At 42.5% G+C, this 27,460-nt stretch overlaps 1 protein-coding gene and 1 long non-coding RNA gene across 3 annotated transcripts in view; one reads left to right on the top strand and one right to left on the bottom strand.

The window, feature by feature from the left end:
• LOC109491075 overlaps window positions 1-27,460 on the top strand; it is a 38,381-nt gene that overhangs the window by 7,559 nt on the left and 3,362 nt on the right. Inside the window, exon 2 of the long non-coding RNA XR_002144468.2 lies at window positions 23,455-23,528. This is a non-coding gene — a long non-coding RNA (uncharacterized LOC109491075). The remainder of the gene's footprint in view (window positions 1-23,454; window positions 23,529-27,460) is intronic.
• FMO1 (flavin containing dimethylaniline monoxygenase 1) lies at window positions 2,123-26,743 on the bottom strand. Of its 2 annotated transcripts, XM_019809209.1 has the most exons (8): window positions 26,612-26,743; window positions 16,183-16,371; window positions 13,509-13,671; window positions 10,059-10,201; window positions 7,413-7,612; window positions 5,233-5,588; window positions 4,634-4,706; window positions 2,123-2,809 (listed from the first exon to the last, which is right to left on the bottom strand). In XM_019809209.1, exons 1-8 carry the CDS (start codon window positions 26,741-26,743, stop codon window positions 2,467-2,469), a joined length of 1,599 nt encoding a protein of 532 aa, XP_019664768.1. In that variant the 3' UTR covers window positions 2,123-2,466. The 2 variants fall into 2 exon arrangements, with proteins under 2 accessions (XP_019664768.1, XP_019664769.1); XM_019809210.1 differs by lacking the exon at window positions 16,183-16,371.

Genomic DNA, 27,460 nt, shown 5'->3' with positions numbered 1-27,460 from the left:
TGTTTCAGTGGAAAACTATGGATGAGTGGAATTGTTATTCCCCGAGAGAGGTGCTAAAAGAGAATTCTCAAAGGAGGCAAAACCATGACTCTCATACAAATATAAAAGGAATACTGCTGAAAGACTTAAATTAACTTATTATTAAAGAGGGCGGGGGATTGGTAAGACGTTACCACCAGTTAGAAGGTGACACATATTTATAGATTCAGGGATATTGAAGTAAATATCGCAAAGTGGAGGCAAAACTAGTCTTTTCCACAGTGGGGAGCGGAAGCCAATTAAACCTCTATTAGATGTAATTTACATGTCTACAGACAAGATAGTTTTGCATTGCTATTATTGTCTATAACCTACAGAGTTTTAAAATAAGGACTTTTTTTATAGTGGAAAAAGGGGCAGGCTCTCACTGGAGGTTGTTGGCATGGAGAAGGTGGAAATGGGCTAGCTACAAGCAAGACATCATACATGACTGGTTCTGGGGAGTGTATCTGACTTTCTTTTGTTGGTCCTGAGTTGGAAGCAGGGACGTAAGTGAGAAGCTGGCATTCACTGATCAAGTCCTGACTGTTCTGGACCAATGCAGAGATTGTGGGTCAGAGTTCTACCATTGTAGATGGTCTGGTCGTTGTCTGTTTGTACGTTCAATCTCTCAGATCAATATATTCAATGCAATAGAGGAGATTAGGTTCAGGTCCCAGCTTGTGTCCTCGTGGGATGTCACTGTGACCTGGGGCCACGTTTCACCTTGAGTACTGAACCTCTCCAGCCGACTTCATGAGGAATGCTCTGCTTCAAGGAAGAGTATTCAATGGAATAGTTTTTCATTATGAATTTCTATGTTAAGGGTTCTGCACTCAATTCCAATGCGTGTGTGGGTTTTCCCCCTATTCTGCAAAGCAATTTTTGGACATTAGCTGGGTGTCCTATAATTGAACTCAATTTTGACATTATCTGCCCGGAGATTGCATCAAATTCCACAAGTGAAGAGCCCAGTCCTAAAGATGGCCTCCCCTGTCACTTCAGCCCAGATGGTCATCTGTGCTTCCTAGGACCCGCTATAGATTGGAGATTCCAGTGACTTGGGTTTGCCCTAATTTGCTTTGGTTTGACTAATTTGCTAGAGTGGCTCACAGAACTCAGGGAAATGTTTCACTTGCTAGAGAACCAGGTTATTATAAAAGGATATAACCCGGGAAAAACAAGATGGAAGACACACATAGGACAAGATATGTGAGAAGGGGTGAAGAGCCTCCATGTCTTCTCTAAGGACATCACTCTCCCAAACTTCTATGTGTTCACCATTCTGGAAGCTCTCTGAACCCCTTGCTTTTGGGTTTTTATGGAAGTTGCATTTCGTGGAGCCGGGCTCTGTGAACTAGTGGAGGTGGTTAATTTTCTGTGAGGTAGATCTGATTTGGGTTCTTACTATGCCAGCTGCAGCGCCCTATTTTGTTGTAGAGTGCATTCTAGGGGAATAAGCACTCCCAGGCAGGAACATCCCTTTATTTGTATTAAAATAATTTTTTTAAATATAGTGAGTTGATGATGATATACATTGTAAAATGCTCCCCGTAGGCGGTTACATCTTTCAGCGTACAAAGAGTTATTATAAAATTATTGACTATATTCCCCATCCTGTATTTTTTATCCCCATGACCTACTTATTTTATAACTGGAAGTTTGTACCTCCTAGTCTCTTTCTCCTATTTTGCCCATTCTCCCACCCCTCGCCCCTCTGGCAACTACCAGTTCCCTGTATTTATGAGTCTGTTTCTGGATTTTGTTTCTTTGTTGTTGTTGTTTTGTTTTGGTTATTTGTTATTTTGTTTTTTAGATTCTACATATAAGTGAAATCTTGTGGTGTTTGTCTTTCTCTACAGTCCCTACATTCCTTCAGACACATTCCAGTGAATTTACTGAACCCCCAATTCTTTTATGGCCTTTATGAGTAGAACCTCATCCCCTTCTCCCTTCCCCCTCATCTTTTCCCCAACTTGTAAAAAGCATAAAAGACCACAGGCAACATTCAATTTCTAGGTTTTCTCTTTCTTTTTATTTCTAATCAGCTGATACCATGACAGGATCATTTTAGGACAACCAAATCTCTTGTGGAGTAGGGGGTTTTAGTTGAGGCCTATGAAAATAGTTCATATGAAAGGAAGATATGAATGCTCAGAGTGCTGTCTTAAATAGCTCTCTCTTGTAAAGTGAACCTGGAACTTCCTAGCAGCCTTTGAATGCACGGAAATAGTGATTATTTTCCTCTAGCACTGGAATGGAAGCAGGTGGAGCTAGGAGAGGCTCAGCAATACCAGTGGTAGCCCTGGGGACAGCCAGGGAAGGACAGGAGGTGGCCGTCACCACTCAAATATGGTTCATGGCTATGAAGATAACAATTTGGCAATGGAGGGACCAGAGCACTGTAAATCTATGTGGATCTGACAAGCCACCTGGGTAATCTTTTATTTATAGGAATATTAGGAAAATGGCCATAAGCAAAGCCAGAAGGCTTAAGAGTTTAAGCAAGCTTGCAAAGGGAGATGGAGTTTCTTGTACAATTCGAGTTTTGGTGACTTTGAATGTTCGGTCCCACTGGGTCAAGATGGCATTTCTGGCTCCTTTCCATTTCCCTGGGCCAGTCAGGCGGAACTGGTACGGTGTGCATGGGCCAAAGAAGATGGTCAAAGCCAGGCGTGGGTCCGTCAGGAGCAGAGAGAATAGGTTGGGTTTTGCATTGATACTGGTCAGGAGTTCATCTATGTATGTGATATAATCTGTTTGTAAAGCTTTGCAGTAGCACAACCCAAACCTTTATAAAAGGAAAATTGGGGATAAAGAAGAAGGAAAAAAGATAAAGGAATGATAAATCAGAACAAGTAAAAGTGCCAAAAGTAAACAGCAACGTTAGAAAATTTGAAATGGTTTGTATGTTCCTCCCTCCAAGTCCGTAGCTAATGGTCTCATTGTATTTTTTTTTTTTTTTTAATACAAGATGAGCTCCTTGACAAGATACTCTATATGCATAGTGCTCCAAATGCTCGTAATGCGGCTGGTATTTCTTTAGTTTTTTGGGCAAATAATTAGCAATTTCTAGAAAAAAGTTTTTATGTAATTTTATTTTTCTAAAATTTTTCTAAAACTCAATTATTGTTAGATTTGTATAATGTGAAAGTCCACAAAAATCAATAGGGTGGAATTCCCTGTAATGCTGGTCTTAGTCCCTAAAACCACTGACTGACCTATGTGACAAGAAGCCTTGCACTGTGCAGTTCTAATTAATTATCTATGTTATAGCAGAATTCCATAATGGAGGTTGAATCATATTCTGGGTTGAGGGTGAAAAAGAGACATCTAAAATGTTTTTATTATTTTGGGATTTAGTACTTTGACAAGGATAGATCAACATGAAGTTTGCAAACATATATAAATTAGAGAAGTGATAAAAATTCTTAAATGCAGTGATTTTAAAACTTTCTTTTGGTCTGAGAAATATTATTTAAGGGAAAATTTATATGAAAGCCAAAAACAGATTCACAGTGAAACAGATGAAACCAGAGATGTTTTAGCTGGATTAGGAGTGAGAATGGGGGGTGCGGGGGAGGCCAAGACTTCCTTCTTTGCTGGCCACTTCCCTTCTGTTGTCCCTGGTCCCTGAGTGCCAGCCAAAGAGCAGAGCATACGTGGAAACCTTTCTCCAGGAAACAGGGTCAACAAACTTATTCTGGCAAAAGGCCAAATGGTAAGCACATTAGGCTTTGAGGGCCATATTACCATCTCTATCTCAACTACTCAGCTCTGCTGTTGTAACTCAAAAGCAGCTATACACAGTCTGTAAATGAACGAGTGTGGCTATGTTCTCATAAACTTTATGTATGGCCACTGTGATTTAGATTTCCTCTAATTTTCACATATCAGAAAATAATCTTCTTTTTCTCCACCCATCTAAAAACGTGAAAGAGGGGCTCCTGGGTGGCTCGGTCAATGAAGCGTCTGTCTTCGGCTCAGGTCATGATCCCAGGGTCCTGGGACTGAGCCCCGCATCAGGCTTCCTGCTCAGTGGGGAGCCTGCTTCTTTCTCCTCCTCTGCTGCTCTCCCTGCTCATTCTCTCTCTCTCTCTCTCAAATAAATAAAATGTTAAAAATATATATATAAAAAAATAAAAACGTAAAAGAAAAATTCGAGCGATTGGCAGATTTGGCCCACAGACCATAGTTTGCAGAATCCTGCTCTAGAGAAGCCAACTGAATAAAACAATAGAGCTGGATAAAGATTTGTTGAATGAATGAGTAAGCAGACCCTTCTGGCGTCAGAATGATGAACACAGCTCTTTGCCTGATTATGAATAAGGCATGGAATAAGGGATCTGGGAGATGAGACTTAATTACATTTGGTTTAGAATCCAGACACCATTTGGCGTTAGATAATCATGGTTTAAAGTGACAATTTGGGGACACTTAAACTCATTTTCCTTTCTGCCCTCTCTCCTTACACAGGCTAGCCTGGATTTTTTTTCCCTTTAAGTCTCAGATGCTTCTTTTTCCTCCAGTGTAGCTCACCTCGGTCTGCTATTGTTTTACCAATTTGAGTGATGATTCAAAAAAGATGCATAAGTGGTTCATTTAGTTAACTTACCCACTGGGTTTATTTTCTTTTCTTGCATTAACTTCCTCTATCATGACACTTTGTGGTGGTAACTTATTTATACCTATGAAACATAAGAAAAAAAAAGGGAATTTAACTTTAAGCCTGCTTGCTTAGTGGTTGAAGATGCTTTGCTCTTGCTCTTCTTTTATTCTTAGTACCCACTGACTTGTCTGTTCTGGCAAAAAAATGTTAGCAGCCTACTTGGATTGGTGGTATGCTCCTGGTAATAATGCTACCAGCTGAGAAATTGTAAGCATCTGATCAGCTCACTTGTTAACTGATATGACAAAACCTCACAACTGAATCCTGTCACTCCATTGACCGGGATTTTAATTTTAATTGAACCTGTTGATTTGGTGAAAATAACAGGCAGACACAACTTGTATTTTTTGACCCCTGATTTATCCTTGGTGCTGGTACTGCCTCCAATTCATTATAATAGTGGAATTCCATGGAGACTAGAATGGATCCTGCTTTTAAAGACTGTGTTGTTTTAGATTGGAGCTGGGGATGGTCTCGGAATTTCCAATATCCCAAATAACATGGCAAACCAAAAACGTACGCCCTGCGGTTTCTCGTGCACATACCTTTCAGGACTCGAACAACCCATCGTGCTTGTGTTTCTCCTGTGGGTATCATGGAGCCTAAGGGTTTGATGACGCCAATAACAGCCAGGGTAGGCTGTGGCAGGTGCGCGGGGAAGATGTACTTGTACAGCGATGCCTGGCCGCTTTCAACTTTGACTACAGTCTCATCAAGGAAGGGGAAAGCAAAGGTGTAGCCAGTGGCAAAGACGATGATATCAATGGGCTCTTCCTTTGGGGTGTTGTTAAATACGACAGAATTTTCCTTCACCTCCTTTATGCTTGGCTTGATGAGCACTTTCCCAGTGATGATACAGCCCGGAAGCTCGTCATTTAGCACAGGCTCCCTCAGCTGCGTCCTAGACAGAAACGTGGGCAGGGAAGAGATCTGCCAGTGACGGGTGTGGCCAGCCCTCCCTCCTCCTTCCCTTCCTTTCTTCATCCTGGGACTCTCCCCTTGGCCAGGCAGGAGGTGCCGGCCGTGGGAGAAGTTACCTCTGTAGGAGGGACTCATGAATGTCCAAGAATGATGAAATGTGTTTGCCATTTACTAGAGTTTGGAAGCCTGTGGAGAAGGGGATCGGAGCTTTCTCTGGCTCCTGTTTCCCTTGCTGAATTTCAGCTCTCAGTTATCACTGTCATTAGAGATAACCCCGTGCTGAAGGACTACAGGGGAAGGCGGGGACTTCCACATCTGCTGAGAACTGTTGGGAACTCTCTCCTCCTAGGGAGCAATTGTACAAGGAAAGCAGGCATGTGCTTAAAAGGAACAAGGGCAGAATTATCTTTTTCTGCCTATGCCTTTGGGATCACTAAGCAAATACTTGGTGAGATGATTTTAAATAAGCTGAGCCATTTTGAGGTTGTGATGAAGGCACAGAAAGAGACAGTGTGATAAAATGGAAAGAGCACTGGAATAGGAGGGAGGAAAGGTGGCTTCTTGTCCTAATGTTTATACTTAACAGAGCTTGAGGAAGTCATTTGGTCCCTATTGGCTTTTATTCATCTGTAAACTAGGGATACTGACACTTGCTATCCTTAGTTCATTGGGTAGGATGAAGAGCATATGAAATAGATAGGAGCTGGGGACGGTCTCAAAATTTCCAATATCCCAAATAACACGGCAAACCAAATAACATTGCAAACATGAAATAGTATATATGCAAGAACTTTGGAAATGATAAATGATTAAATCCAAGAGTGAAGGGATGATAGTTCCTTAGGCTCATTTCACCTCTTCTAAGGTTTTGGGGATTAAATAAAATACTTTATAGTCCCCCAGTTGCCATACAGGTTAGACAAAGCTTATGGTAGACAAAGCTCTGGTGGCAAGAGTCAAAACCCCTGAGGGGCTTTGGAAGTAGGGGGTGGAAGAGGGCAGGTAAGAAATACAGAAGGAAAAGATGGTGACAGTAGAGACAAGAGGAGAGCAGGGTGAGAGGAAGATATGTGAGCGAAGGATGAAGAGAGCAGCCCCCTTGTGTGCCATCTGTGGTGGCTTGGGTGCCACATGAGCCATGCTCACCCAGAGTGAAATCTGGAGGAAGATCAGACAGGATCTCCAGGCTGTGGTGCCACCCTGGTAATGGAATATTGTTGTACAAACTTAATGAATGAGAAAGTAGAGCCTCATTAGCTGTTCTTGCTAATGAGCTAAGTCGTAGGTGATAACTCAGTTACAGACTGAATTAAGGACAGACTGAGATCAAGGTCATCTTGACAAGGGCAAGAAGGTGTTGCTATTGGAGACATGGCGAGGGGCAACTATAGCATTTGATTTTTCCCACACAGTGAAACAAGGCAAGTGTGTTGCTTATGTCAAAGGAGTCATAGACAAGACACTGTCTTTTGATCACTGTAGCTGAAGCTTGTGTAACTTGCCTAACTCACAGAGCTCGCTTACTACTAAATGAGCTTGGGCAAGTAACTGTACTTGGCGAAGCCTCGGTTTACCCATGATAAACAGGAGATTATAATAATACTTTAAAGGGTTATTGACAAGATGAAATATATAGTTTCATTTACCAAGAACTCAAAAACAGTTAGCTCTTATGAAGTACATTTGTATGAGGTTTTCCTTCATATTCAGTCATGTGATTGTGTTATCGCCTGGTTTGGATATGCCAGTGGAAGGATCGAGGTTCCTTCTTCCCAGCAGCCCTCAGCAGACACACTATATTTACCTGTCTTCTGGTACTAAGCCGTAATTTGCATGATTGAACCAGCTGTTCATCTTTCTTGCAATCAACCAAGTCACAATTGGAGTTGGGAGAGAATTTCTGAACATGTTCTGAAATCGAGTCGTGAACACCATGTCCCATGGGTATCCAGAGTCAAAGACTCGGCTCATCACCCAGGCCCCTCCAGTGGTGCTGAGGAATACCTGGAAGCAATAAAAGAAGCCACTCAGTTTGACCCAGAGAACAGGGCTGGCTTTGCCAGAAATTCAGGACGTTTCATGATTAGAATGGCACCAGAAATCTGCCACCCTCAAAATACATCCTCAACCACATAGTTCCGGCTCCTCCAGCTCCCATTCTGAAGTTATTCTTTTGAGATCATGGTTTGACTGCCTAGAGTAGTAAAACACCGTAGCACATGTAATGGAGAACTTATTATCTGCCAGACACGGCGTTCGCACCACAGTGAAAGAGATACCGTGGCCACTGAGGGGGAGTGCGAGTCTCGTGTGAAAAGAAAGCGAGCAGGTGGTTACAATTTTGTAGGCACGACAGCAGATGAATGTTGTCTACAAAGAGTTTCAGTAGAAACCATTGTCGAATTGACAATAAAGTTCAGTAACACAATTAGTTTTGGTGAATGCTTTTTTTTTTTTTTTTTTTACTTTACAGATTGGCTCTTTGAGTTTATCAGCTGACTGAATTTGAAATTTCCTATCATTAGAGAAATAGAAATAATAATATGCTACCCACATGTGGTGGGCATAGTGGGTGAGACTGTGCTCTTTTTCCTTTCAGGACCTCCTTTCCCCTTCTTTCAGGAAAACTCCACCACACCGCTAGTCTCTCCAAATCAATCAATCCATCAGGTCCTTGTTTGAGAGCCTCCAAAAGGAATATTATAGTCACACATTCCCAATCCTTTTTCTTTGTGGCTATTTTCACCCTTGAAATTAGTGAACTAATTATCTATACTTACGTAATTGTCATCTGTGTCCCCCACGACTCTATACTACACGATGGCAGAAATCTCGTTTCTATTGTGTTCTTCTGTGTATCCCCAGTACCTGGCACAGTATTTGGCACACCAGAAGCCAACAACTCATTTTTATTTGTTGTTAACGCGTGCCAACTGAGGAATGTTCATTACAATTACTACATAAATTCGTACTAGAGAGAGATCACTGTGTTGCAGTGAGAGAGCTGGGCATGAACATGTGGATTGTAATAAAGGAGAAAGGGCACTATAGAATGAAGGGGTAGGGTACAAGCCAAGGGGAAAACACGCCGAATCGGAACGGGCCCAGAGTAGTGGGGGATAAAGTTGAAAAGGCAGATTCGAACCAGATTAAGGAGAACCCTATAATGGAGGGCTAATCCATCTGCAATTTATTATTAGTATTTCTTTTGTGTTGATTTTATTTTACTTGATTATTTTAGTGAAAAGAGTTTCCCTGTACGTTTTGGCAGGAGCACGGACCCAGCATAGCTTTCCTAGCTTCCGTGGTTTGGCAAAGTGATCAAAAGAGGCCTGTGCTTTCTCAGATCTGCCTTCTCTGCTTCCTTCTCCCACTTTTTTCTTTTCTTTTCTTTTCTTTTTTTCACTTGAGTATAGTTGACATATATTTTTTTAGGTAAAAGGAGTTATTAGAAGTTTTTAAACATGAGTGTCATAATGAGAGCTGGCTTTTCAGAGGATTTGTTTGTTGCTGTTAGGGTGTCTACAGATTGCCACATGTGGGAGGAAGGACTGGGCATGCAGAGAGGCAGGCAGAAGTAGGAACAGGTGCTTTGGGTCAGAGGAACTTGAACTTGAAGGCTGGCTCTGCCATCTGCTAGTGGCACAACTTTAGGCAGGCCCCTTAGCCTCTGTAAGCCTCAATTTCTTCATCTACAGTCAAGGGTACCGACAGCACCTACTCCAGCAGCTTCCTTGGATGACTGAGGTCGTGCAGTAAAGCATTTAGTGAAGTGCTTGGCACAAAGGAAGCCCCAATAAATATGAATTATCTCTATAATTATCATTAGGAGGACAGTGGGGTAGCCTTTGTGTATGGACTTGCTGAGTGTAGTGGTGGTTAACAAGGAAAGGAGGGAGCAAATGGGAGATCTTCGCAAGGGACGAAGGACAGGATTTTCTCACTGATGGGACTAGGTAAGACACAGATGTCTCCTAAGCTCTTGTTGGATGACTGGGAAAATGACAAAAATGGGAAGTCAGAGAAGCTGGTCTTGGAAAAAAAATGACACGTGGAATTTGGAGTAAAATTTATAAACACGTAAGAAAAAATACTTTAAAAATCTGTTTTTTTGGGAATGCCTGGGTGGCTCAGTCAGTTAAGAGTCTGCCTTCAGCTCAGGTCATGATCCCAGGGTCCTGGGATCAAGTCCTGCATCGGGCTCCTTGCTCAGCGGGGAGCCAGCTTCTCTCTCTGCCTGCTGCTCCCCCTGCTTGTGCTCCCTCTCTCTCTCTCTGACAAATAAATAAATAAATAAATAAATAAATAAAATCTTTAAAAAAATAAAAAATCTGTTTTTTGTATGTGTGTGTGCTTTGGGCATATTTATTTCTTTCATCATTTATCACTGTTTGCCTGAGGCATGCACCTTAAGATAAAATTCTTCATTAAGTAACATGAAGAATGGTACCTTTTTTGCCACGTGGCTGGCCTCCACAGCAATGTCTGTGCCCGAATTCCCCATTCCAATCACAAGGACTCTCTTGTCCTTAAACATATCTGGATGTTTATACAGTCGGCTATGAAAGTACTGGCCTTTAAATGTATTTATACCTATAGGAAAAGAAAGTCAAATAAGGAATTTTACAGGATCAGTGAATGAAACATAAATATTGTGCCATTAATACCCTTTTGATGGATTATTTTGGTTATTTTTTAATAGTATACTCTAAGAAAATCCAAAATACGAATACATGGCTTTATAAGACACAGAAATTAATGAGTGATTATTTATTTAATGGAGGTACTTACTCTATTTCACTAGATAGCCCTCTAGGTTTATTTACTACTAAGTTGAAATATTGTGGCATAAAGATTTATTAAGCAAAAGTGGAAGGAGTCATTACCATTTAAAATGTGATAGAAATCAGTGGGACAGTAGTATTCTACTTACTAATATTTGACTGTATTAGAGCTTTTTGCAAGCAAGGAGCAAGGGCAGAGAAGTTAAAAGAAACTTGGGATCTGTGCCTCCACTCTACTCAGCCAACTTTTTTTGGCATGTATGTGCTTGGCACTGTGCTAGTTGATATCAGGGAAATAAGATAAATAAAATGTGGTTCTTATTTGAAAAGATCCATGTGAGTTGAGAAAGTTCACTGATAGTTCTCCTTGGTGACTGACTATAAGGCAGGCTGGGTTTGCTGAGTCAGCAAGAGCTGGCTCTGAGAAAAAGGGATTATGTTGGTTATACTGGGTTTAGATCTACTGTTCTAACTAGAAAGGGTATCTCAGGCAGTTGATACCAAATGTCTCACTGAAACATTAAATGTGAATGGAGAGTGTTGGAAAATTCTCTCAAGGTTGCATTAACACAATCAATCAAAAGTAATACATACTATACAAAGAACCTATTTTTTCCAGAAAAAGTGATAAGACATCTAGATTCTCAGGGGATAAATATGGATGCTTGTGGCAAGTAGCCTTATCAAGATCTGGTAGCTTTTTAGTTCACCTTGAGTCATTAGAAATCTGATCTGAATCTCTGTTAAAACTCACCATAATCCAGAGCCTTTAGAACTTAACAAGGATGGAACCAAGTTCAAATATTAATTCAGACAGGATCCAGTATGGATCAGAGAATGGCCGAGGAGGGAGAGCTAGACAAGTTTAAGGAGAATCATAGAATTATTATCCCTGGATGTTAAATCATCTTAGATTCACTCTAGAACAGGCTCTCTGGGATCACAAATGAGCAAAAATGAGTCTCTGTGGCTAAGTCTCCTATCAGACTAGTATTTTCCCCTCTTACATCACAGGAAGACAGAGCCAGGACTTTTATTAGGTGAATGTGGTTGTGTTAGTAAACACACTAGAATGTATATATCTTAATGAATAAAAGTAGTTATCTTGGGAACTTAAACATTTATTCTATGACACCTGTTATTTTTACTAAGACTTTTTGGAACATCTTTGGAATTGCCTCCAGAACAATATGCCTCCAGACACGTTTTTGAATGTCTTCAAAGAATTTGAATTTTTGTAACGGTTAACAATGACCCCAGGGTGTATGTACTATGTACTAAGCAGGTCTGTGGAATTTGGAGGACTCCTTTTCAAATCTAAAGTCACAAAACTTTAGAGCTCAAAGGCTCCTTAATATTAACTAGCCTGGGATTTCAAATGGCCAGTTGGTAGTGGCTGGTTAGACTGGTACTGAGAGGGCACCTGGGTGGTTCAGTCAGTTAAACATCTGCCTTCGGCTCAGGTCATGAGCCCCCTGCATTGGGCTCCCTGCTGAGTGGAGAATCTGCTTCTCCCTCACCCTCTGCCCCACCCCCCTGCTTATGTGCACACACTCTCAAATAAATAAAGTCTTAAAAAAAAAAAAAGACTGGTATTGAGAAGGTCTGTGAGTCCCGTAGAGCTCCGTTTGCTTGATTTGTGATGTATGCTGTTGGGTAGGGTGGTCCAAGCCCCTCAAATTATGGGCAAAAAACTTAGAAATGTTAAGTGGAAGGCCCAAGATTGTACAGCTTGTTGACTGGGTAGCCTAGAATCTGTACTTCCTGGTCTCAAGCCCATCCTATTCAAACTGAGGACGTTGGTTCAGTTGCTTTCCGGTACACTTTATCCTAATCCGACCTGACTTGAATGACAGGTGCAGGACAGAGCCAGCACCATTGGATGCACGTGAGTTTGTTGTAAAATGAGTATTGGTTTCACTTGCAGGTCATATGTAGGCTGTGATTCCTCCACTGGATTCCTATAAATCTCATTTCCTTCCTCCCATACAGGCTACATATTGTCTTATCCATCTCTGTATTTTTTAATACTTTGTGTAATACACTGAGTGCCAAATAAATTCAGTGTACTCTCTATGTCATGGAACCTTCTGGATTCTTGGAATGATCCTGTACTGGGCACTCCTTCCTGGGAGTTTGGAGTAGTTTTCCTGCTCAGGGATTTGCTCTGTGGACAAGAGCTGAGAAAGGATTGGGCTGTCTTGTGGGGTGGCGAAAGTCCACTGTTGAACTGTTCAAGCAGAGGCTTGAACTGTTGGAGAATAGTTCCTTATATTGGGCTTGATCCTTTTCGATTCAATGACTCTAGTCTGTGGCAATTTTCAGGATGCGCTTTATTTTGACTTGACATGACTTGAGTGAGCTCTGGGGGCATTGGAAGTATGTGAGTTTATTGTAAGATGAGCCTTGAGATCCCTCCAGATCTTATTTAGATGATGAAGAGAAAAATCTCCTAAAGTTTTAACTTTTTGAAAACTTACTACGGTTAAAAATAAACGAAACCATTTCATCTTCTATTCCCTCTTCACTGTTGTCCAATGGAAATTTGACATAGATTAACATGAATCATGGTTGTGCAAAAACCAGATAAGGAAGCTGAGATCCAAGGATGACTTAACTTGTCTCCCAAGATTCTTCTCCCTGTTGACTATTGGCCTAGTGGTATATAACTCTCTGATCTAGCTAAACCTCTACAGAACAAAACAAACAAAAATCATGCTACTTTTTTCTTTATTCATCGATTGAATAAAGGCCTTTGTGGCCTTTAAACTCAGGTTTGGCTGTGTGCTACTGCTGAGGCTACCCACTTGTGTAAGTATCCTGTGTCTCAGAAGACCTTCGGACTGTTACCCATTGCTTACCAAGGGACATTGAACCTCAGTGAAGCATAAAACTGCTTGCTAGTTATTTATTCTACTTTTTGGCACCTATAGGTCTTTTGGAACAAATGAAAGCCAAAAACTGGCCAGAAAGTGCTGGTTAGAAATAAAAAATCCCTGTTACTTTACAACTTTAACTATTTAATGGAGGAACCATAGAAATTCACTCCCGGATCAAGCCAGTATCAGGATGGCTCCCTTGAGACAAATTAAGGTCAGTTTCAGAAAATGCCTTACCTGGAACAGAGTCCAGTGGCAAATACGGGTTAGTAAGGAAACCAGTGCAGACCATGACAGCATCAAAGATGGCAGACTCTTGCTTTCCTTCACACTGAGTGACCACCTCCCATTGGCCGGTGACAGTAAAATCTGGGCATTTTGTTACTTTGCAGACTTTAGTCTGAAAAAAGAATCATAGTCACAATTAATTGTTGTCAAGTTTCTTGTAAGGGCTTGCTGGCCAATGTACTCGTTGACATTTCAAATGCTCTGGAACACAGACTAAACATAGTTAATAAGCATAAACTTAGAAATTGAATCGAGTTATCAGATTAACCATAATTTTCGGAATGGAAGTATTCTGAGTTTAGAGTTATGGTGGGGTATTTAAGAGAAGCGATGAGATCCAAAAAGTTTGAGTGATTTGCTCAAATTCTCACAGTAAGTGATAGAACCAAGAACCATGGTCTTCTGATGTCTTTTTCATTATTCTTTCTGTTATGTGTATCTCTCCTAGAGCTGTGCTTTAATAGAGACATGGGTAATATAAATTGAAAATATAAATTTGGACCTTATGAAAGGTTCTGTAGAATATGTTGCTGAAGTTTTCCCAGATCCAGAGAATGATTGGGAAATGCTAACTTTATGGCCTGAATGTTCTGGGAGGAGTCCAAATTTCAGTATATTTTTTGTTTTAATCAAGTATATATAAATTTATGGGTGTGAGGTTCTGATTCAGAAAATATGTGAAATAAATTCACAAGTCAAATTTAAAAGCATAAATACTCCACTGGCCAAGAGACTTTGCTCCCTTCCTTTTTTCAGTTTTCAGAGAAGACAAGTATCTCAAGTCTTTCCTAATGGGGTCACTATTTGGTTTATAATATTTGAAGCACTTGTTGGATTCCGACATTTGTGATAGGAACTCTTACTTTTTAAAATATAAGTTTTCAGTTAATTAAAAATTAATTGATTTCAAAGTAGAGTTTACTTTTATTTAAAAATAAAGTAAGAACTGTTTGTACTTAAAAATTTGGAATGTACAGAGAGGAAAGAAATCCCTTATGTGTGTACTTTCTTGAAACTTTGGTGAACATCTAGCTTTAAACATTTTTTTTTCAATTATTTTAAAATAGACTTGGGGCAGCATGTAGTAAAGGAAAAGCTTCCGATTCAGGAACTCTGATGAATTAAAAATATTTCTGTGGATCATATTCATTCATTATGGTGGTATCCCTTGCAAAATAAGGAAGTGGAGTAAAATACACTTTGGAAAACTGCAATACTTCCATTTTACTCCAGTTTGATTGAAACATAATTGGTGTACAATACTGTATAAGTTTAAAGTATATGATGTAATGATCTGATAAATGTGCAATACTGCAAAATAATTGCAACACACAATAAATTTAGTTCACATCCATCACCTCACATAGTTGTAATTCTTTTTCTTATGATAAGAACTTTTAAGATCTACTCTCTTAGCAACTTTCGAATATACAATACCATACCATTAACTATATTCAGCATGCTGTACATTATATCCCCAGAACTGATTTATCTTATAACTGGAAGTCTGTACCTTTTGACCATCTTAACCCATGTCCTCCAAACCCCACCCTTCTCCTCTGGCAACCACCAATCTGTTCTGTTTCTATGAGTTTGTTGTTTTTGTTTTTGTTTTTTGAATTTCACACACAAGTGAGATCATACAGTATTTGTCTGACTTATTTCACTTAGTATAATACTCTAAAGGTGCATCCATGTTGTTGCAAATGACAGGATTTCCTTCTGTTTTATGGCTAAACAACATTCCAGTGTGTGTGTATGTGTGTGCTACATTTTCTTTATCCACGTACCCACCGATGGACACTAGGGTTGTTTCCATGTCTTGACTATTGTAAATAATGCTGCAATGAACATGCGGGTGCAGATATCTCTTCAAGATAGTGGTTACATTTTGGTCAGTACTTTTAAGGTTGTGAATATGAATTTTATTTACTACTAGTTTTGGTCATTCATGTTGCTTTCAATTCCCTAGGAATTCCTTACCATCCCCATCTGTAGCAGGAAGAGGGGGATATAGGAGAAGAAAAACACACGGATTTTCATGTTTCTTGGAGAGGAAAAGAACTGGAAAAAAAGAGTATATTCATTTGCCTCTGTGTTCTACCTTCTTCCTGTCTCTGTTCTTGGAAATGGAAAGGGAGGTGGATAAGGCCTATGAAAATAACAATATTCAAAGATTTTTGTATTTCCAAGGATATCTAGAAAAGATTTCCTTCAAATAGTGAGGTTCTCTTGTATATGGGCCGTTGCGCATGTTCATTCGTACAAAGGGATACTCAAGAAGAGAGGACCTAGGGACTGGTAGAAGTCATCAATGTCCCTTTGTGCTTTTGTCCCAAGCTGAGAATGTGGTTTGATATTTTCAGGTCCCTTTGGCTACTTGGATGACATTCATTATTACAAATTAAAAATGTATACATGTGAATCCTTACAGAGAGTATCCACCTTCCCCTCCAGATTTTCTGAGGGTGGGTGCGAGTACAAAGGGAAAAGGAATCCAGCCAGGTGGCATCCATCTTGCCAGTTCACGATCTCAGCTACAGAGCCAAGCGCTAGGCTATTGAGAGAAACAGGAAACAGGTAGGCAACACTTTCTGACTGCGACTGATGTTTTGTGTCTTACCTTGAACTGAATGCATTCCAGGAGGTTGAACCGGTTTGCATACATTTTGAGATATTCCAGGAATTGAGAATTTGGCACATAGTTTGGATAATCTTCTGGGAATGGAAAGTCTGAATAACAAGACATCTCCTTGCAGCTGTTGGAAACCACAGACTTATAGAGGCTGGCTCTGCCTTCTTCAACATGGTCCTGTACAAACAGTGTATACACATGAGTGTGTATGCATTTGTGCATGTGTGGGCACACATATGAAATAGATGTTAAAATTTAGACATTTCAAACATTGACAGAGATTCAGGTTACCCTTTCTAATGGGATTTGTTATCCTGTACTTGAGGTAGGGTGAACACTGAACACTGAATTTTATGATCTGAATTGCAATTTCGCTCATTACATGTGAACAAAGAAACCCAGGATGAACTTACCTGTCCAGATTTACACAGCATGACTGCAAAATACTGAAACATATGGAAATAGACCAGAGCCAGGAAGTAGTGCCTGGATGATGGACAAATGCTAGGTAGTTTGGTTTCACAGGGTGTTGTTGTAAGGATTACGGAGAAGGGGGTTCAGATTATGAAGGATTTTGTGTCTAAAGTTACGGAATTTGAATTTTGTAGGAAGGTGAGGGCAGTCTTCTGAATGTTTGAATGTAGAAGTGATTCCTGTTATATTTTAGAAAGATAATTCCTGTTCTACAAAAGATGAATGACAGAAGTCTCTGGAAAAGAAGGAGGGAGGTCAGTGAATAGCCTAAAACACACATCCACTTTAGCCAGCACTGAAGGTAGCCTGAGCAGAGGCAGTGGCAGTTGAAACAGAGAAGTGGAAACTGAGGCAGCAAAAAGACAGAAGGCACAGGAGAGTGGAGCTGTTTGGATTTAGGACTTGGGAGAAGAAGCCAGACAAAGGTTTCCAGACTGGATAACTGTGCACATGGAGAAAGACTCATTTCCCACATCCAGTTTTGAGATGAATAAATGGCAAATATCAGTATCTCAGACAACTCCCCCCACGTTGAGTAATAAGCAGTTTTGCTACATGTAGTCGTTAATACACATTGCCTCTGTCTTGTGGATGTATTATGAAGGATGTTCTGAGTTTAGTGGGAAGGCAGTCCTTAGTATTTTAATATTATTTATCATTTTGGTTATGTATAATTCTTTTTTTTCCTGTGAAACAAAAATTATTTTATTTATGTGAACAAGTGGAAAGGCAAACATAAACTTCACACGTGGGGGAGGGCTCACCTCTTTCCCTCAGAGAATGTGATCTAGGTCTGCGTGAGATGTATAGTGAGTACAGGGAATACAATTATAAACATATCTTTGTGGTTTCAGTTACTGTTGCCATCTCATCAACGCATGAATTCACTGTATTTTGCTTGTCTGTGGCCCCACCTCTGACAGTCTCATTTGTCCAGAATAAATCTAGAAAACTGGAATCGAAAGGCTTCCGAGAACGATGACTATTTAAATCCTGATCGTTTATTCTGCCAGAAGATCTAAAGCAGTGTTACTCAAGGACGTAGTTGGCGAGCAATACGGAGCTGAATTGTTCGTTAGCACGCTCTGACAAGATAAGTACCCAAATTGAGAGTAAGCATCTGGAAACTTGCAGTGATAATTCAGCATTGCTCAATATCCAAGAATGTGGACTCCTATATGTTGAATGAGACTCAGATCAGTCTCCGTTTTGTCTGACTCCTGTGAGGAGTGCTGTGGTGGTCAGGTTGTGTACTAGACACGGGCAGTGGGACTACCTTAGTGACGTTTTAACGTTAGTTTGAAAACTGTTATCCAAAAATGCAAACAATTTATCATTTTCTTTCATCTAAAGATAACTGATATTGGCACATCTGGGCAGCTCAGTCAGTTAAGCGTCTGCCTTGGGCTTAGGTCATGATCTCAGGGTCCTGGAATCGAGCCCTAGGCTGGGTTCCCTGCTCAGCAGGGAGTCTGCTTTTCCTTCTCCTTCTGTCCCTCCCCCAGCTCCTGCAAGTACACGTGTGTTCTCTCTCTCTCAAATAAATAAAATCCTAAAAAAGAAAGATAACTGATATTTAATTATAACCTTAAAGAATAAATTCTCAGAACTGGCCACTGATAAAAGGTTGAAGGTAAGTTTTGAAAATACAACACCACTTGATTCATTTTGGATAGGAGTTATAAGAATGTCCTGGGCACCCTGCCTGGGTGGCTCAGTGGGTTACACTGTCTGACTCTTGATTTCAGCTCAGGTCATGATTTTAGGGTTGTGGGATTGAGCCCCATGTCAGGCTCTGTGCTCAGTGTGGAGTTTGCTTGAGATTCTCTCTCTCCCTCTGCTCCTCACCCTGCTTGTCCTCTCTCTCTCTCTCTCAAAAAAAAAAAAAAAAAAAGTCCTGAACTCCCTGAGATCACTTTAAAATTTCTTGTGCCATTCCAATCAATGTACCTTTGTGAACAGTGATTCTCTCTTTATGTGTGCTATTAGGCAAAACTTAGAAACAGTTTAGATATACACTGTCCCTTGAGAAGAACATGGTCATTCCTCCAATCCAGATGAGATAAAATAACAAGCAAGAAGCTAGCTTAATGATCCCAGTAAAAACTTTAACTATTAATATGTCCAATGCATAGTAAAAGTGTGCCTACAGGTGTTTCAAATGGAGGCTATTTCACACACAATGCTCTATTTGGCTAAAAGTTGCAAGTGTAATAGTGATGTTCTATATTAATTGCATATGTATACATATGCATATAAGAAAGAAAAATGGGTCCACTTTTTGGAATTGTTTTCTTTGTATGTTCATTGAATGACATTTGCTGAATTTTATTTTATGTCTTTTGAATTTTATTTTATGTCTTTTGACTTTATACGAGTTTTGAATTCATATTTTGACATTTTTCTTTGTTTCATTTTGATTGTTTTCATAGTTCGTTTTTACTGTATCTTACACACGTAATTTTATCTACTCTATTGGAAATTAAACAACAGAACAAAAACTGATTCTTCTCCACAGTCTGAGAAGCACAGCTCTCTAGTCAGTGCTCCTTAATCTTGTGAAGAATTACCTGGGGAATCTTATTAACATGTAGGTGATGATTCAGTAGGTCTACGTGAGCCTGAGATTTTTTTTTTTTAAGATTTATTTATTTATTTGAGAGAGAGAGAGCACACTCGTGAGAGCAGGAGGAGGGGGGATGGAGGGGAGGTGGAAGAGGGAGAAGCAGACTCTGTACTGAGCACGGGGCCCCACAGGCAGGGCTGGATCCCACAACCCTGAGATCATGACCTGAGCTGAAACCAAGATTTGGTTGCTTAACCGACTGAGCTACCCAGGTGCCTCACGCCTGAGATTCTGTATTTCTAACAAATTCCCCTGCAGATGCTGTTGGGCCTGGGCCATAGTTTGAGTAACAAGGCTTTAGAGCAGTCCTGCCCAACAGGAATGTGGTGGAACATGCCCACTTTATTTTTTATTTATTTATTTTTTTAAAAATTTTATTTATTTTTTTGACAGAGATAGAGACAGCCAGCGAGAGAGGGAACACAAGCAGGGGGAGTGGGAGAGGAAAGCAGGCTCTTAGTGGAAGAGCCTGATGTGGGGCTCCGATCCCATAATGCCGGGATCACGCCCTGAGCCGAAGGCAGACGCTTAACCGCTGTGCCACCCAGGCGCCCCGGAACATGCCCACTTTAAAATTTTCTGGTAGTCATATTTAAAAAAGTAAGAAGAACCAGGGGAAACTAATTTTAACAGTATACTTTAACTCAGTATATCTAAAATTTTATACTTTCAATGTGTAATCAGTATGAAAATTATTAATGAAATATATTACATTCTTTTATGCATAACAAATCTTTTGAGTATCAGTGTATATGTTATACCTCTCAATTCAAATGCCAAATGTTGATCGAAAAAGGGAATTCATATCCCCAAATTGTTAACGAATATACTTAAAAGTGCTCCAGTAACTGAATTGAGGATTGGTTTTAAAATTAAAATTAATTAAAATTAAATGAAATAAAAAATTCAATTTTTTAGTCCTATCAACCAGTTCCACAGTTCCATGTAGCTGGTGGCTACCCTAGTGAGTAGCAGAGCTTTAACCGGAAGCTGGGTATCAGCACGAAATTTAGTGTTGCTTTGATTTAATTAAAAGTGAAGTTTCCTCTGGGTTATAGGAAAAAATGGAATAGGAACAGCTGTAAAGAGCTGTAATATGGAGCAGAAAGACCAAACAGCAGGGGAAGAAATTACAGTACAATAAGAGAAACATCAGCTATGAACATTGTGGGGTCAATCAGGCCAAAGCCCCCTTACTGTTCTCTGGCATCTGAGAGCATCACGTAGTGAATCATACTTGGTTAATACTGTCAATTTCTAGTTAACAATAATAAAGGCTAAATTTGGAATATATACTACTTAGGAGGAGTAGAGATGTGCATAATACATGTTGTAAAGATTTCCATAAAAACGGTTCAAAAATTTTTTAAGTATGTTGTAGTGGTATGTTTAAATAGCAAAGAGTAATGGGGCTCGGTGGAGTTGGTTAAGCCACGGAACCACGTATTTATAGGACCTGAGAACAGATGAACAAAGAAACACAAATAGAAAAAAAAAAAACAACTCCAATAACAACTCTATTTTGTAAAACTGTGGGAGATGTAAAGGGAAGAAGAAGAAAACTTTCCAGGCAAAACTGAAGCCTATCTTGAAATAATGTATCACAGATGTTAGCTGAGGAAGAACTACAGTGCAGAGTGGAAACTTAGCCCTTAGGGTGGAATCCAAGACCACCTCTTTACTCTCGTCTCTCCTTCTTCCCATGGATTGTTCCTCCTGGAACAATACGTGGTCTGGAATGCTCAGCTTATACAGAGAGTATGGGTCCGTGCCGCTTCTGAACGGTTTTTGGCTCCTGAGCCCTCCTCTCCTGTGTTTGCCTCGGGGGGCCACCTGCCCCGCTGATTCCCAGGCCCTGCTGGGACCTCCGGCTGCATTGTCCCTGTGGGTCTGCCAATGGCCCTGGTACTCCAAGTATGGAAACACATGCCTCCTGAAATGATGGGGCCACTGAGGGGAAAGATTTTTGTCTTGAAGAGAAAATTAAGTGGGAGGGGGTCTGTGGGCAGAGGGCAAAGGCTGAGAGCACGAACAGAGGGGTTCTGGCTGCCTGGTGCACTTTGGTCCTGCAATATACTGGGAAGATCCCCATCATTCCCTAAGATGCTTGGTGGGATTCCACAAACAGACTAGAATTTGCCTGCCCTCATTCTGGAGCCAGACTCTGGAAATACACAAAGCACAGCTCTTGACAGCACAGACCCCAGACTCAGACCGCCTGAGTCCCTCTTCAAGCTCCACATTTTTAGTTGGGTAACCTTGGGGATTTTCTTAATCTCTCTGTGTCTCAGTTTCTCCAGCTATAAATAGGCATAATAATATCCCTTAGGATAAACTGAAACGATAGCTGTATTTTGAACAGTGTCTGGTAAGCTCTCAATAAATATTAACTGTTATTCACATTATTCTTATACGATTAATATTATTCTTCTACTTTCTCAAGCTTTGTGTCCTTCAGAGAGGATTTTAGGCAATGGGAAGAAAGCTTTGGCAAGTCAGAGGTCTCTCCTTCCTCGTTTTAAAAATATTTATTTGTTTGTTTTTTGAGAGAGAAAGAGAGCACGAGTGGGGGAGGGGCAGAGGGGGCAGGAGAGAGAATCTCAAGCAGGCCCCACACACAGCACAGAGCCTGACACGGGGCTCAATCTCAGAACCCTGAGATCATGACCTGAGCTGAAATCAAGAGTTGGACGCGTAACCCACTGAGCCACCCAGGTGCTCCTTCCCCTTCCGCATTTTAACAATAAATGTAAAATGATAATAAAAGTTACTCCTAAATAGAGACATTCTCTCTATACAAGACGTTCACACCTCCTGTTCTCCAAGAACAATTATTTCCTCCTTTCCCCCTCCTTTGAGCAGCCAGAATCCATTTTTCTTTCTCTCCTCCTCTCCCCAGTGAGAGGCAGAATCTTGCTGGAGGATAGTGCCTGGTTCTCAGATCTACGACCCATGCGAGCTGTGGATACTCAGAAATGATGGGCAGAATCCCCAAGAGAATGGGGGCCTGTCAGGTGTACCCCCTTGAAACATAATAGGAATTCAATAATGTTTGTTGAATATGTGAATAAAAGGAAACCTACCAAGACCGTTGAACTTTTAGAAATAGCCTTTTAAAGAAAGACTGGAAGAATAAGGTTTACTAAGCCTAAAGAATTAACTGAGAAACTTCTTCAGTGATTTAAAGGGGGAAGTGTAACAGGTCTTCATTTTCCTCACTGAATGTAAATATACATGGTATATAAGGCACATAGTTGATGTTCAATAAATGTTTGTTGAATAAATAAATGAAAGGTTGCACGTGCAGAAGAAAGACCTTGAGGCGCGCCTGGGTGGCTCAGTCGTTAAGCGTCTGCCTTTGGCTCAGGGCGTGATCCCGGGGTCCTGGGGTTGAGCACTGCATCGGGCTCTCTGCTCCGCTGGGAGCCTGCTTCTTCCTCTCCCACTCCCCCTGCTTGTGTTCCCTGTCTTGCTGGCTGTCTCTCTCTCTGTGTCAAATAAATAAATAAAATCTCAAAAAAAAAAAAGAAGAAAAAGAAGAAAAGACCTTGATGCCCATAAGGCAGAACATCATTGCAGGGGGGGTATGAGGCTCTGGACGGTGTTCCAGGGATGTGAAGGACGAAGCTGAATGCGTTCCCACCAGTGGAGTGTAACTCCCTCTAGATGACCTCAGTGTGGGTCTACAGGAAGAGCATCGCCTAAGATCCCTTCCTATAGATTCTCTAAGAGTAATATTAATTTTGTGTGATGAGACAATGTCTCACATTTTATTTCTTCAATATGACTTTATAACCGAGGTAATTAACCCGCGGTAACACTACGGTTGCTATTCAAGAGCCTAAGAGAGTTGGTTGCAAAATAGACTTTCCGTACATACCTCCAGCTTGAGTTAGTGGACGGAAGTTGGCTCTTTACCAACATATCCCTTTTCTTTTTAAAGATTGCCACCCCCTCAGCCACCCCAACCAAAGATGACCTTCTTTTCTATCACAACTTTTGCCTGTTTCTTCTTTGCTTAAGGCTGTGGTAGTTGGAAGAGACAGAGTCATGTGTCTCTGAGTGTTGAATTACATGCAGTGCTTTATAATCTCTCTAATCTTTGGCGCATCTCCTCATTTGAATGCGGTCTCCATATGTGTTTTCTTGGGTTTCTGCAGATCACTTGTCCAGTTTTGCATGATGGCCGGTGCTGCCCAGAACAGGCACTAAGGATCCCTCTGTGGGCTTCCTGGTAAGTACAGCCCTAGCTAGAGCAGACACTTTAATGTGTAGGTTTTAAGCTGGCCACCTGCTTGGAGTGCAGAGACACTCTAAGCAAGCCTGTGTGTGTGTGTGTGCGTGTGTGTGTGCGTGCATGTGTGTGTGTGCTGTGTGTGTGCGTGTGCATGTGTGTGTGTGCGTGTGATGTGTGCGTGCATGTGTGCGCGCGCGTGTGTGTCGTGTGTGTGTGCGTGTGTGCATGCATGTGTGTGCCCATGTCTGTGTGCGTGTGCGTGTCATGTGTGTGCGTGTCATGTGTGTGCGTGTGTGTGTGCACGCGCACGTGTGCGTGTGATGTGTGTGTGCCCGTGTGTGTGTGCGTGTGCGTGTGGTGTGCGTACGTGCACGCTGAGGGAGGAGGAGGAGGATGGGATGTCTCTAGAAAGACTCAGGAGGTTCATAGCATGTTAGAGCTGGAAGGCCCCTTTAAGGTCACCTAGTTTAGGGATTTTCTCTCAGGCGTTAGAGGAATCTCAAGGTGGTCCAGTTGTCTCAAGAGGCCACTGTGTCAAGAAACGGCCGCTGAATGAAGGTGGGGGTGGTTTTTCCTGTTTCCCAGCCCCCTAGCTTTAACTATCTTCCAAACTGGTTCCCCCCGTTCTCATTCAACACATGAAGCAATGGGGCTGGAATGACTTGTTAATGGGCTGCTGCTGGGTTACCCTTTTTGCCATCCTTTGGATGTCCTGTCATGGGCTTCACAATATGTGTTCACGACCGTCTCGATTTTTCTTACTTCTCCATGCCACCCCCCCCCCACGTCTTCTTCACCCTCCCCAGATGCTGCATTTTCCCGACAGCGTCATCGTGGCCTCTGATGCGCACACTCCTGCATCTTGCTTCCCCTCTTCAACGTTTCTCTTCGTGTTCACTTTTCCTTCCCTTCCAGGGTCTGAGGAGGTTGTGCCTCTCCCCCTTTTCCAAGGCAAACCCTTCCATGTGTGTCCAACTCCACTCCTTCCCTTTTCTGCCGGGATCATGTCCCAGGCTGGGCTCACGTATTCAGTAGTTTCCCACCGTCCAGATGTTCTCTCCTTACCTGTAAACGTGTTTGGGTCTTCCCATCATGCAAACAAAACCAATAGAGCAACAAGTCATCGTCTTAATTCTGTTCCTCATCACCGATTGCTTTCTAAATTGCATAGAAATCCTGCGTCGGAATATTCAGCCACCCTCGTCCCCTCCGATTACTTATCTTATCTGTGCTGCATATACCAATAAGCTATTTTTATTTTCCAAGCATGCCCCCTACATTTTCTTTACTAGTTCCCTCTGTGTAATCTCCCACTCAATCTCATGCACCTGTTGAAATCCTTCCAAGTCCCTCGCACACCATCTCTCCCATGAAGCCTTCCCTGATTTCCCTCCAGTGCAAGATATAACCCCGACCTCATTTAAATGCCCATAGCACTGTTTCTGGCTTGTAGGATCCTTCTCCTTCCCCATGCCCCTGGCAGCAACCTGAGTATAGGATGAATCCTTCTAATTTTTGTGTCCCCCCTGGTGCTTGTGCGTAGGCATTTGACCTGCCCAAGTCACACAGTCAGGTGGGCACAGCTGGATCTAGAATTCATTTCTCTTGATTCGTAGATCCGTGATTTTATGTGTTAATAATTATGTGTCTGCGAATGTATAAGGTGCATTTTTGTCCAGTATCCCCAGGTCTCTGGACTCACTTTTGCTTTGACTGAAATTACTTTAACCAAGTAAGCCTACTAATTACCCTGCCAACTGGGAAGTTTCATCTTGCAAGCCAAATCCCAACTCTGATAGATTAGTCCTATTTGTCTGGAGTACGTATTAAGAGGGATTCTGAGACTCATCAGGGGGAGTGTGTCATGAGCAACGTCTTCTGTAGGCACAGGAGGGGAGGGTTACAGCACGGGTGTTGGGTTTCTGCTATCCTAATGGAATGTATGCACTTTGAAACATGGGAACAAGTGTTCTCTCACCTAGTGCCCTTGGGGAGGTTTCTATGTATTGATGGTCACCTTTAGTGGTTAGACACATTTTAAAATACACAGTTCTTTCTGCGAGCCAAGCTGGCCTATGCTGGGACAACTGCAACTAACCAGTCAGAGTATTAGAAACTATTATAAAATACTTTATTCCAGTTCCAAATTCCACCCTTCTACAGTTAGAGGAATGCCATGTTTTCTCTTAGCCCCTTATGGGCTCTGAGACCCCGATATCCAACTCTGTGCTCCTTTTCACTATTCCTAAGAGCCTTCTTGTCAGCACGTTTAAAGCTCATGGGAATTGTTCTTGCCTTCTTGAGAAGGAGGAGAAGTAGGGGGCTTGGAACTCTGATGCAAATGCTTCCCTGGCCAGCCATGGAACACAAAGGGTTTTAGCGGCCCCAGCAGCACCCCTGTGATCCCCTTTGGCCCAGGCCAGTGAAGGGTGGGCTTCATAGTCCCCTCTTCTCCTTCCTCACTCATTCTCCTCTCCAGGTTGGACTGTAACTTTGCTGAGGTTTGAGGATATTACTTTCTTTTGCTCAGGGAACAAAAAAGCCTCCAAACTCACATTCTTTACTTCTGCTTGTTCTTGGCCTAGATTGGGATTGCCTGGATTTAGGACCCGGAGGTTAGAGCTCATCCTACACTGAGCCCCGTGTTGTTCCCCCTCCGATGGAGCAGGGCCAGGAATAGAAGCAGGAACAGCACAGCTCAGTGTTGCAGGCAGAGGCCGACATTGCTGCGCGGCTGGGTTCCTGCCTTTTCCCCAAGCACTGTGGTCGCTGGCCTTGCTTCAGACCCCCTGGTTCTGCTCCTGCTCCCCTGGTTCTGGGCTTGCTTGGCCTGTCCCAGCCACTCCATTCTCTGCCACCCTTTGGGGGCATCTCTCTTCCTCTTGGCCCCAGATAGAGTTTGCAGGGTGGCTCATGCCCTCCCCACCCCAAGCATAGGCTGTGCCCTGCTCCTTTTTGATGCTTCTAACCCCTCCCCCCCAGGGGCAGTCAGCGTTGGGGGGCGGGAATTCAACCTCCTTTCACATCCGTTGAGCCTTTTCCAGTAAGACGCTTCACACAACTGCTAGACCCCTACTTACGGTGAATCTCCACAGCCCCCCGAGGTCGTCGCTCCTCTCGAAGCATGTGGGCTCCAGTCCCTCCTCCAGGCAGCACTTGATGGAGGCTAGGCCACTGACCCCGGCTCCCACGATTGCAACTCGCTTGGCCATGTTCAACTGTGTGGGGAAGCAAACCAGAGCTTTTTATTCACAAGTGAAAGCCCCACCCATCCTTGGCTGCTCTAGCCAACCAGGAAAAAGAACTGCGCAGAATGAGAAATTGGCTCCGCTTGAATCCTGCCTCCGTGGCCGTTCTCTGGTGGTGTGAAGGTGAGGAAGGTTCAGGTCACCGCTTTAACCCTGGGCCTGGTGAGCTCCCGCCCCCCCCGGAGCTGCCGCCCGGCGTTGGTACAGTCGCTGCCGGGACTGCAGCTTTGGAGTGTCCTGCATTCCGGGCTGCACGGCTGCCTCCAGCCTCCCTTCCCTGACCAGAGAACGGCATGGAGCAGTGCACCAGAAAGAGCCACCTCGTCAAACACGTTTTGAAAATAACATACGAAAACAGAGCTCAGATTGGTGTGGTGACATGACGCAGGGCCATGCGGCCGTGGTGGCCTGGAACTGGGAGCAGGAGCCAAACCGCGGTGGACACCGCGGGAGCTGCTACTGCAAATGCTTCCCGGGGCGGAGTCCCAGCCACCGCCCCCCTTACCCTGGGGGCCCAGGTCTGCCGCCATCCTCCTTCCGCCTAAGGCCGGGGGACAGCCACCAGTGGAAGAGAGAGGCTGCTGCCAGCGAGGCGGTGTGTGGACAGCCACCCCTCCTCTCCCCGTCAGATGCTGATTCCCCCCAGGGAGCATGGCCCTGTCCCTACTGGCACAGGGGGAG

The sequence above is a fragment of the Ailuropoda melanoleuca genome, chromosome 8, assembly GCF_002007445.2.
Source record: "Ailuropoda melanoleuca isolate Jingjing chromosome 8, ASM200744v2, whole genome shotgun sequence".
NCBI classification, from domain to species: domain Eukaryota; kingdom Metazoa; phylum Chordata; class Mammalia; order Carnivora; family Ursidae; genus Ailuropoda; species Ailuropoda melanoleuca.
This window is presented reverse-complemented; position numbering and strand designations above follow the sequence as displayed.

What these genes read in the sequence shown, in the direction of transcription:
- FMO1 (XM_019809209.1), bottom strand. Translation starts at nt 26,743, where the DNA reads ATGGCCAAGCGAGTTGCAATCGTGGGAGCCGGGGTCAGTGGCCTAGCC. An exon ending in CCAGCCACGTGGCAAAAAAG is followed by an intron (nt 7,613 to 10,058) that starts GTACCATTCTTC and finishes TATTGCTTCCAG; the next exon opens with GTATTCCTCAGCACCACTGG. An exon ending in AAAGAAAATAAACCCAGTGG is followed by an intron (nt 2,810 to 4,633) that starts GTAAGTTAACTA and finishes CCTTTTATAAAG; the next exon opens with GTTTGGGTTGTGCTACTGCA.